This window comes from Ambystoma mexicanum, chromosome 2q (genome assembly GCF_040938575.1).
Source record: "Ambystoma mexicanum isolate Mex_15411 chromosome 2q, UKY_AmexF1_1, whole genome shotgun sequence".
Lineage (NCBI taxonomy): Eukaryota > Metazoa > Chordata > Amphibia > Caudata > Ambystomatidae > Ambystoma > Ambystoma mexicanum.
The window spans coordinates 1,008,296,353-1,008,308,991 of NC_090924.1; the positions used below are offsets into that span (position 1 = coordinate 1,008,296,353).

The 12,639-nt window shown below is 42.3% G+C and overlaps 1 protein-coding gene across 1 annotated transcript in view; it reads left to right on the forward strand.

Moving 5' to 3' along the window:
- LOC138568827 (ferroportin-like) overlaps positions 1–12,222 on the forward strand; it is a 467,510-nt gene extending 455,288 nt beyond the window's left edge. Inside the window, exon 10 of the mRNA XM_069646598.1 lies at positions 11,951–12,222. Coding sequence (XP_069502699.1) covers positions 11,951–12,222 — 272 coding nt within the window. The remainder of the gene's footprint in view (positions 1–11,950) is intronic.
- The last annotated feature ends 417 nt before the right edge of the window (positions 12,223–12,639 follow it).

Consider the following 12,639-nt stretch of genomic DNA (forward strand, 5'->3'; position numbering starts at 1 on the left):
GGTTCACATAATTTCTCTTGGGAAGGTGGCACTCAGTCATCATTTCCCTATCACCTGTGGTGTCCTTCAAGATTGTCCTCTTAGTCTGGTGCTTTTTCATTTGTGTATGAGACCGTTACCAGATATTATCCAGTCTTTTGAGGCTACTGTTTTCATTTACACGGATGATACTCAACTGATTTTTTACCTACGTTTACCAGATGGAGGGAAGGCTGACTGTTTCAAGGTATTTTTGGAACAGGTTAGCCTATGAATGAATACGAACTGCCTGAAATTCGATATTCAGAAACAGAGATTATATGAAGTTCTACTCCCTCTTCAGTGCCTAAACATTCTAACCACTAGCCTCAGGAACTCTGGCCTAGTAGGCTTGGTTCCTTCCCTGTTCTGTCACAAAAAGTTAGGGATTTTTGGATTTGGCTGGATCCCCTGCTTTCCCTGGACTATCCAATCATTAAGGTCATAAGTATGTGTTTTTGTCATCTAGGTTTTAAAATTTCTCTTATTCACATAAGATCCATTAAGTAAATGCCTTTAGCAGCTAGTCGCATCGATTTCTGAAATGCTCCATATCTGGGATTGCCTTAATCTGCTTTGCACAAGCTACAGATTGTGCAGAATGCTGCCGCCAGATTGATCTTTCACTTGGGACGGAGGACTCACATTTCCTCAGCTTTGCAGTCACTTCACAGGGTACCAGTTGAGAACAGCATCCAGTTCAAATCCTTGTGCCTGGTGCACAAGTCGGTGTAAAGTCAGACCCCCACTTTCTTCAGGTATTGGTTAATACATCACAAACTGTCAACATTGCTGCGTTCTTTTCTCTGCCGGCATTGTTGTTCCCAAATTTAATTTGGTCAGGTGGGGGAACGTGCATTCCCAGTTCTTTCTGCAAAACTCTGTAATGCTCTGCCTGCCCATCTTTGCCATTTAGATAAGCATTTGGGATTTAGATGGAAGCAAAAAACACGTCTGTTCCCACCTTAATGTTCTGGGTTGTTTCCTTCTGGGCTAAGTTGTTTTCTGGTCATTCTAATGCCTTAATGCCTTTTCAAGGTGATTGGTTGTACTTTATAAGCACTTGATACCATACCAGTGTTAAATCGGGCTCCTGGTTATGCCCCTGTCCTTACCAGGTAATGTGAGCATTCAAAAAGACAATGGGGGTCATTACGAATTTGGAGGCAGCCATGGTGCTATTAGCACCATGGCTGCCTCCAAACTCGTGTCCGGGTTCTTTGAATGGGGACTTACCAAGTCATTCCAACCTTGGAGGACCCGGTAAATCCCCATTCAAAATACCCATCCCCATTCCCATTCGAGCCCCCATAGGGCTCAATGGGAATGGGGAGGGAACTAATAACGGGCCCGTTAATAATGGGCCCGTTATTAGCTCCCTGGTCCCCTTGCGGGACCCGCAAAAGACGTCTGGTCTGACCAGACGTTCTGAGCGGGTCCCGCGAGGGAACTTCATAATGTGGTGGTAAGGGGTTAACGGCACCGGCATCCTTACCGGCGCCATTAACCCCTTACCACCGTACTCGTAATGACCCCCAATTTGAATGGGGCCAGAGACACCTGGATTGACACACTCCCTTCAAGCATGTAAGACAATTCTCAGTAATTGTAGGTTATATTCAAATGTTATTTTTTATCAAAACAGGATGCTCAATGTTTTTTGCAATATGAACAGTAAAAGAAACCAACAATACATCACAGATTAAAGTGTGATCTGCTGAAATTACAAACAAAAACCCTGAAAACAACTCGAAGGGTCACATGGGAATACAGTATTGAACAAGATAGTACAAAATGCTTGAGTACGGTAACAATTGGAACCAGTGTGGAAGGAGCACTGGGACTCGGAGTCATAAGGTCTACACAACTGTGTTTCGGCCTATAAGCGCTGTGTTGTCAGCTGTTCTTGGGTCGGCCTTCATCGGGACTAAAAAAAGTGTTTGGGAGACCTTCCTGAAGGTTCTGTCAATAAAATGAGACAGAAAGATGTAAGAGGAGTGTGTATAGGCGTCTCAGCTGAGAATGTTGTTGTTTTAATTGAAAAGTCACTCAATTAATTACTATTTAAATAAAAACGTCTGTGATACCTTACCGTGAAAAGTGAGTGACACGATGGAGGCAGCCTAGGAGAACTGTATTGGTAAGTCCTGGACCATTGTATAGACAGAATCCATAGTGTGGGTCAAATCTATTGGAGAAAACCGGCTGGGTTAGGGATACTATTGGTGTGAGAGCTGCAGACAAACAATGGTAAGAGACGACATGGTCTACGTTGTCTCAACTAGAAAATGTCTTACCTAATCACAAGGCAAAGTCCCTGTGTAGAGGTCTGCTAGACACGTCTCAGCGTCGCCGTGCGGGTTTGTGCAGTGTATCAGCAACTAATGCTGAGGCAAAATGAAGCCTGCGGAGAGAGGGGGAATCCTCTATTAAAAACAGTCTAGGGTGTGTCATACACTAGAGGATACTGTCCTTCTTAAATGTGAGTATTTTATGATCGACCGTGATGGTTTAAACCATCAGAGTCGATCGTAAAATACTCAAATTTAAGAAGGACCTGCAGAACTATGCAGAGGAAAAAACATACCCCTATCTACGTGACACCTATTACACTAATTTGCAACAAGGCTATCAGACCAGAAGGAATAGAACTGTTACCTTTTCAGGGACATCGTCAGTAGCAGGAGTGACCCGAACCTCGCAGGCCCACCACAACAGATTCCTTTTTTTCACAGAGGGGGACAACGGGGCCGCCCCAGGAGGAGACCAGCAACCCCAGGGCAGCATATGAGGACCCGCCAATAGTACTCAAACCAAGGACCGAGGACAGGATTTCAGTATTCAACCTATCAAAACGTGTAATGAGCCAGGCTGATAAAGCCTCCTTGAGAAAGGACTCTCTTTCGTTCCAGCTTCTAAGGTGTAACCCTTCGAGACAGAACTGGAACTAAGAAGATTCTTCAGGAATGTCCGTCTCAAATATTTTTTCAAGATTTATCTCCCAGAACAGTGCAAGACCAATGACACAGCAACTAGCTACAAAGATGGGGAGCGTGAGAACATCACCGGCCTAAAAATTAAATCCACTTTTATTCTGCCTCCACATACCATCCCGAGCGAGTTGGAAACCTTTGAGAAACTGGTTACCAAATCAGTCCCTCTTGGTCTGCGTGAGAATAACCACTATCCAGATAATCTCAGACGTGAAGAAAGAGAAGCCCTCATCTCTCTTAAATCCGACGCCTCCATTACCATCAAACCGGCTGATAAAGGCAGAGGGATAGTTATTCTGAACACTGAGGACTATGATAAAGAATACCTACACCTTTTGGGAGACAGGGAAGCATACACACTACTGAACGGCGATCCCACAAAACATCTACAGGAGGAGATCACCAGTCTGACACTACACGCTTTTGAAGAAGGCTGGATTTGCGAAGATGAACGCATGTTCCTGAACAAATCACACCAACACATTCCAGCTTTCTACATTCTACCGAAAATGCATAGGAGCACCACTAACCCACCAGGCCGGCCCATTGTATCCACCTGCTATTCTCTCCTGGAACCACTCTCCCTCTACACGGACTGGTTTTTAAAACCCTTTGTAAACAGATGCCCTCATTCCTGAAGGGCACCACAAGCACCATCAACATACTGGACACTTTTATCGTTCCAGATGACTGCATTCTTGCCACGATGGATGTGAAGGCTCTCTACACCTCGATTCCACAGCTACCAGGACTTGAAGCACTGAGCATCTTCCTCAAGCAGAGAGTAGACACCATCACTACTCCGACCAGATTCATACTAGAATCTGTGAGGCTCACTATGTCAGAGAACTATTTCCTGTTTAAGAACCAACTTTACAAACAAACCAAAGGGGTCAGTATGGGGGCTACCTTTGCCCCAGACGTAGCCAATTTGTACATGGCTAAGTACGAAATAGACAACATTACCTCCAGCAGCAATCCATACATATATATATGTATCCATACATATACATACATATATCTATCTGGAAGCGCTATATAGATGACATCCTATTGGTGTTGAAAGGCAAACAATATGATCTCCTGCTCTTCCACCAGTGGTTGAACGACAGGAACAAACACATCAACTTTACCATCAAATGGGACTATCAGTGTATCACTTCCCTGACCTGTATATCTACAGATCCGGAAATGGGTTGAAAACTGAACTTTACCAGAAACCTACGGACAAGAATAGCCTTCTACACTTTAGCAGCTATCACCCAGAATCCTTGAAATATAATCTGCCTTATGGGCAGTTTTCGCAGGTCATGAGGAATTGCACTGACACAGAAAAATTCAAGACCCATGCAGAAGATTTACACAAAAGACTTATCAGCAGGGGCTATCCACGTTGCGCCATAAAAGATGCGAAAAAAAGAGCAGTCAATACACCTAGAGAGGTCTGCCTCACTGCCAAACCCTAGGCTGCGTTGGACAGGCTGGTGTGCGTCACCACCTTTTGCCCCCTGAGCAACCTAATCACCAAGACCATTAAAATACACTGGCATCTGATTAAGAAGCCTTGCAGCCTTGACAAGAATCCCTTTTTTGCGTTCAGGAAGAATGCCAACCTGAAGGAATCATTGGTTCACACCTTCCTGGAACCACCACGACCGACAACAACTTTGTGGGATCTTCCCCCAGTCAAGGGACACTTTAAATGTGGGCATTGCCTTGCTTGCAGCTTCACAGAGACTAAGAAGGTCTTTGAGCACAAGAACGTTAAATGGGAGTTACACGATCACACCAATTACAACAGTAAGCACGTTATCTATATCATCGAGTGCCCCTGCAAGCTATTATACGCTGGCAAAACAATCAGGATGATCAGAACCGGGATCTCTGAACATCGCTCTTGCATAAAGAACAAGGTGGCTGACAAACCCCTAGTGGACCACTACACCCGCAAGCAGCACAGCAATACAGACCTCAAGTCGTTTGTGGTACAGCAACTGTCATTACAAGGCAGAGGCGGTGACATCAATAAAGCCCTAACACAATTGGAACAGAAATGTGTACATGAGTTGAACACAGTTAATGAAGGATTGAACATATCTGTCGAATGTAAGACATTTCTCTGAATGCCGGAGTCCATCGTCACTCCTTATAGATTCTTTGGGTTTCCTCTAAGCATAGGCTTCCCTGTTCACCAGGTTGTGCGACCTTTGTTTCACTTTGTTATGCTAAACTTTAATGCCTGTACTTCCAATTTGACTCTGCCACTCTGGTTTACCCGGTGGCCGTCCAGTGTCTGTATATATGCCTAGATGACACTAACCACTATGTTTTTATACATGCCTGGTGACACTAACCACGATGTTTGGCCCGCTGTATATTTGTCATCTTCTGTAGATCACCAAAACTGTGGTTGTCTGTTATGACATTATTGAACACATTGGGCTGACCTTAATACACACAGATGAAGACTGCCCGTTGCGATGCATTTCTCCTTTTACACGAACATTGCCCAGATAATGGGCCGCACTTTCTAAGTATACAATTTGGCCCGCTCCAGAGTCTCGTATTCACATGCTGAGTTACGCCGCTAAAAACAACATTGGTCCCACACGCTTGTGCTACACACACATGGTTACATGGCATCCAGTTTCTCTAGTTCCCACATCTTCGGATTAAGCAGACCAGTCTGGATTAGGCAGCATGGCCACTGCCACGTAATAATAACGATTACCCTGATAATGATTATAATGCCATTATTCAACTAATCCGCTATTTCCTTGAAGATCCCCACGAGGCCACTATTTTATTTAATGTTCCCATATTGAGACAATGCCCTCAAAATGGGCTAGGCCGTCATCCGATCGATTTCTGGCCCTAATTGTTGCTCTCCACTGGGTTGTTACAGAATGCCATCCAGGTACCACGACTTTTGTCTGATTATTCGATTTTCCCTGTCAATCACACTCTGATTATTTGCCACGTCACCCTCTGGCAAACCGGCCACCATTATTAACAAGGTGGTTGTCATGGCAACATCTTCTTCGCCCAGTGCACCCAGCCAGAGGCTCTCGAGCTCCACAGATGCGCTGTTCGTTACTAAGCACAAGGTAATATCCGTACGCCTGTCAAGGGCTAGTCCACGACCAAGCTAACCCGCTTGCCAATACACGATGTGAGGAATATAACTTTACTGAGTTTGTTACCCTGAATTTCTGTCTCATTTTCTTAGGTGACTTTCGCACGGATATTCGTTCAAGACATATGCCGTGTCGCAGTTGCTTATCTTGACTGTCATAGTTTTTCGGGCAGAAGAACTCTGTCGCATTATTAGGTAAGATTTGTGTCCTCTAGCGGATGACACAGCCTAGACTTTTTAATAGAGGATTCCCCCTCTCTCTGCAGGTTGCATTGCGCCTCAGCATTAGTTGCTGGCACACCACACAATCCCGCATGGCGACGCTGGCCTGTGACTAGCAGACCTCTACACAGGGACTTTGCCTTGTGATTAGGTAAGACATTTTCTAGTTGAGACAACGTAGACCATGTCGTCTCTTACCATTTTTTGTCTGCAGCTCTCACACCAATAGTATCCCTAACCCAGCCGGTTTTCTCCAATAAATCTGACCCACGCTATGGATTCTGTCTATAATGGTCCAGGACTTACCAATACAGTTCTCCTAGTTTGCCACCACTGTGCCACTCACTTTTCACGGTAAGGTATCATAGACCTTTTCATTTAAATAGTAATTCATTGAGTGACTTTTGAATGAAAACAACAACATTCTCAGCTGAGACGCCCATACATAGTCCTCTTACAACCTTCTGTTTCATTTTAGTGACAGAACATGCAGGAAATTCTCCTTAACAGTTTTTCCCACCCTGATGAAGGCCGACCCAAGAACAGCTGACAACATATCGCTTATAGGCCGAAACACAGTTGTGTAGACCTTATGACTCAGAGTCCCAGTGCTCCTTCCACACTGGTCCCAATTGTTACTGCACTCAAGCATTTTGTACTATCTTGTTCAATATTGTATTCCCATGTGACCCTTTGAGTTGTTTTCAGGGTTTTTGTTTGTAATTCCAGCAGATCACACTTGTATCTGTTTTTTATTGTTGGTTTCTTTTACCATCCATATTGCAAAAACATTGAGCATCCTGCTTTTCTAAAAAGTAAAATTTGAATATAACCTACAATTACTGAGAATTTTGTTACATGCTTGAAGGGAGTACGTCACTCCAGGCGTCTCTGGCCCCGTTCACATTGTCTTTTTGATTGATACCATATCCATTCCAAATCACATAGACTGGAATATCTATGTCCAAAACTCTTAATGAACACGTTCACACATTGGCTCATGCAAAGCCATCCAGTACTTTGTACATCTCTCACACACTGCTAAAAGAGTAAATGTGAGTGGACAATAAGAGTGTTTAGCCATTGCAAGGGGTCTAAAAAAGTGGATTCCTTTCCTATTTGGCAACGACTACACAATGCATACTGACCACAGGAGGAACATCGTAATACACTTGATATGGCCAACATCTGTGGAAGGACTGTATATAAAACGGGAGCGCAAACCAAGGAGCCACCAGGCATATGGTATCTTCATCTTGAAGAGCAACTTACCTAGAAGTAGGTTCTAATGCTTATCCATATGGGCCTTCTGATGACCGCTGCTTGTCTATGGGTGTGTGGAGTAAAGTGACCATAAAGACTGGGTGATGTTGCTTGCTCTTTGATTCAGGTCCCAGGGGTTAAGTGAGGAAGATCCCTTGATCATTACCCCACTCCACAGGACTCATGCCATGTAATAAACTAAACCATCTGGCACTTTGAGCCATATATAAGGTCTGTTAGTAAGGATGCATACTCCACAGGTGCTTAATTCTAGGTTCTGCAGTATAGAAATATTCTTCATTCAAACCTTTTGGAATGGGATTTCCCGTGTGTTGCAGGGCCTCACATCTGAGTCCCACTCAACATAGAAGACCCTGCCGAAGCAACGATAAATGTGCAGGACCGTCACAGAGCCTCCAACATGACAGACTTATTTTTGAAACCACAGTAAAGAGGATGTGCAAACTCTGCACGTCTCAGTGACACTTGCAGTTGAATGGATATTTGAAAGAAACCAATCCCGCAACAGTAAAGCAAATTACACAGCTGAAAACCCTCATAGATGGCCTAGTCTATGAGGACGGGGGATTGGGGTATATATAAGGAGGCTCAGCAGTGCCATGGTGTGGGGTTTTGGTTAAAGAGAAGGAGCTATGTTGGCAGTGGCTGGAGAAGCAGAAGAGTTTGGAGATGACAGAAGGAGTAGATGAGCAGGAGGTGTGAGACCTGAGGAGGAATTGGTTGTGAAAGAGGGAGAAGAGAAGCAGGGATTAAGATCTGAGGATGTGGTGGTGGTGGTGAAATGGAGAACAAAGAAGCAGGGGGAAAAGCGGTGAATAGAGGAGTTGAGGAGCAGGTGGCGGGAGCCAGATCTGAGAAGTAGGAGTTTATGATTGAAGGAGTCAAGAAGTTAGAGGCGGGGATAGGAACTGGAGAGGAGGTGGTGGAGGAAGAAGATGAGGAGTTGGAGGAGAAAATAAGATTTGAGGAGGAGGAGAAACATGGAGAAGGACACAAACACCCCAACTCTTTTAAGTGTGTGAGCGAGATGGGAGGAGGTATGAACGTGTGACACAGCATCGAGGTGGCCAAGTAGGCCGTTTAGGAAAGGGATAACAAATGATAACGAGGAGGAGAGTTAAAGTGGGTTTGGTACTCTAGAGCCAGGAGGGAGGTAGCCAAGAGTCATATGAACATTGCAGCAATCCTCTGTGCCTGCCTCACCTCTGTGATAAGCTGCGAGGCATTTTGACCAGCTGCCCTGTACTGAGTTAGAAGCATAAACCATCATTGTGCCAGCCAATAAACACCTGCAGAATTTGACCCACAAGGAGAAGGAGAACAAGAGATCAATCACTGTGAATGACCAGGGGGAAATACCAGGATATAATGTTTTCCTTTTCTGTTTTCACTGGTTTTGTAGAAGAGACACTTGAGCTCATAAATTGCCATTCTGACACATCATTTGAATTTGAGATAATTTTGTACTCACTCCCATATAAATCATTTAACTTGAAAACATGGCCTGAGTCTTTGTGACGAATGGCACCTTTTTTAAATTGTTTGCACGTTTCTTTTTATTAAAATCAACATTGTCTAAATTTGTGAATATATATTTTCTAGATGGTTTGTTAAGCATTCCGCAGACATCTGTGTGGACACCGCTTTCCCTCTTTGAGTGATCCCCTTCACTCACTTTGCGTTTCTGGTTCCCCACACGTGTACATACGGTGTGGACCCCTCAGTGGGCCCACTTCTATGATGTATAAATGGATTTTTACTGCGATGCATCTTTTCTGTAAAATATTGATTCAATATTTGATATAGGCTTATATGTCGGAATATCAATGTTATCTAATTTTTGATACAATAACAAAATGATCATGTATTTTTCATAAAATGACATAAAATTGTCTGTTCATTTTTAGCTCTTTTCTGGTCTTGCTCAGGGTCTTTTTCCTATTTTTTCTTTGTCTGGTTAACACTCATGTATTAGATTCTATTTTTGTTCTGCTTGACATGACCTTTGTTTGATTACTGAGTCTTTGTGGAGACCATTACATTTCATGACAACCTTCTGAAAGGCGTAGTGGGTCCTTTTGCAATCTGCTGGAAACTAGCATCTTTTACATGTCTTATGCATCGGTCCTCAGCAAAGTTTCTTATTTGTTAATTTGGCTGAATCCTCATGTGGCTTATGTAAAATTACAGCATTCAAAATACCATCATTCACCTGTTGTTTAACTTTACGAAATGGGGTAATGTCTCAGATTGCACCAGTCAAGCAGCTGAGCCTAGTGGCTTCACGAATGACATTGAAACCATTATGCTTACTGCACAAATGCATTAACCATTGAGCCAATTCCAAATCTTCAAATAAATGTGTATATCTAAAGCATCTCTGGCGCTACAATTGGTCCACCTGTTCCTCCTGATCTCCCACAAATTACAAATTCTGGATCAAAGTCTATTTAAGTCTCTGGAGATTCCTGCAATGCACCACTTTAAGTCTTCAGCACAGGCTCCAAGAAGACATTGCCATCAACTTCTAAAAATGAATGCTTCAGTTCTGCTTGCATTTGACACATTTCCAACAATTTGAACTGTGACTTGTAGCTCAGACAGTAAAGAATGACAGGTGGGAAGTGATGGAGGAGGAGAAGGTTTAATTGTGTACGAAGAAACTACCATTATTAACCATCCTGCATTTTGATAATGTACGTTGCTGTCACTTCAGGCATCCCTTTCTTCAGTAGGTTGCCATGCTTGACATAGTTAATGACCAGTTCCAAGAGGTGGTGTACTCTGCAGTCTGCATTTCCTAAACTGTCATACATATTCACTCACTAACAGCAGTATGGAAAAACACTGCAGTTCTGTGTTGGCTTTTTGAAATCCACAAGTGATGGGTTGAAATAAATCACTGAAGGCACTCATACTCTTTGTGTCTAGAACAAACTTGTATTGTAAATAGTGGTGATTTCATGCGTCAACACTTCTTAGTAATCCGATATTCCAAATAATTTCTCATCTAGGTCGATATTTATTAAACAAAACAAATTAAACATGTTTGATAAATAATAGTAAGCCTCTAAACTTAAATAAGTTCATATATTTTAATTATGCAAACTTTTAACAGCTAACCAAAAGATTTCTAAAACTTATGAATTCATTGTTAACTAATAAGCCAACACGAGTAATGATTAACCTTTATATTCTGATCCGCATACCACGCAGATCTAACACTTGGAACTGACATGTTCCTCATCTTCAAAAGATACTTCACTGAAAATTCTCTAAAAAGACCTATCAAAAGAATAAAAAAAGATTATTATGTAAAATTCAATGGGATATTTCACGAGTGAACAAATCCTAAGTGTGATCTGTCAGTTACATTGAAACACCCCTTGAGTTATTTTTATGAGCACGAGAATACAGATTATTTCCCGTTGAGAAAAAGTCATCATTAGACCAAATACTTTTACTGTATATAAGTTCCTGTAGAAGCTCCTATTACGAGTGAAACACGTGTGGCCCTATTTGTTCACAATTAGCTAAGACGTTCTAAAAATATTTTTGTCAGATGTTATAAGTTTGCATGATTAAAATATGTTAACTTACATAATTTTAGAAGCTCCCCATTTTTTATCAAAGTTTTGTTTTTTATTGGTTTTATTTACTAATATACAAACCTATATGAGGTAAATCGTTCTAAATATGGAAAAACTAATAAGTGTTGGCATATCAAATCATCACTACCTACACTAACAGGGGCGTCCTTTTTTTATACTACTTTTACACCCGCCAGTGGGCCACATTTTGTGTTTGGAGGTGCAGTCATCCTGTAACTGACACTTTTGGAGGAAGAGGAATTACCGCCAGAATTACTGCACTGCCAAATGTTGACTTTAGAGGTAAATTGGTGGAGTTGCCTAAAGCATGTTGCTGGAAGCTGGAAGTAGCTCCTTCACTTTACCTCCAAACATTGACGGTTTTACCTTGTAGGAATTACGGCTTGTGGTAAATCCTTCAAAATTGCAATATAGTCCTATTCGGACCTACACCACCAATTCCAGACTCATAATCTAACGGTACTTCCACCAGTTTGAGAGGCAGTAACTTTAAACGGGTTTGGCAGTCATTGCATATATTACTGTTATACTGCTCTCATCTTCAATTGGACCCACTGCCCCTGGCACAGAGCGCTCGACTTGAGAACCAACACATTAAACCATACATTGTGATAGTAAGGGAAAGTGGAACAACATGAACATTGGACGATCTACTTACATTTCTTTCAAATGTGTTTTGCTTGCAGGTCTCTGGTCCTTTGACTTGACTGTGACGCAGCTTCTTCAGGAGAACATTGCAGAATCTGAACGCGGGGTGGTCAACGGAGTGCAGAGCTCTTTGAATTATCTGATGGATCTTGTTCATTTCATTATGGTTATCCTAGCCCCTCAGCCTCAACAATTTGGGCTTCTGGTTATAATTTCGATCCTGTTTGTCACCGCTGGCCACACCATGTACTTTTTTTACACAAAAAAATATAAATCCAAAGATAGCTCATCACGAGATACTCCTACCTGACACTTTGGTAGTGTGGTGTTTTTTAATTGCCTGCCACTTTTCTAGTACAGCGTAAGGTTTAGCATGAAGCACTGCACACCTTACTGTTCCTGACAAAATGTTCACCAATCCATTTGTTTCTCATTATAACTTTATGAATGGTCCACACTGTTTAAAGTACAGTACTCATTCCACTTCACTGTAAGTACACATAAATATTTATACAAACGTGGTATATTAGTTGAAAAATATGAAGGCATTAAAGAATCTTTCTAAAGCCAAGCAGCAAACAATAGTTTTTTGTGACCTATGCATCTAACACAGTTAAGCTGGCTTTTGTATTTGCAGTTCAAGTGTAAGAAACAGGTTACCATCATATCTTTCACCAGAAACTTTTATGAGTACAGATGTCTCTTGATGGCCAACCTAGTTAAAGAG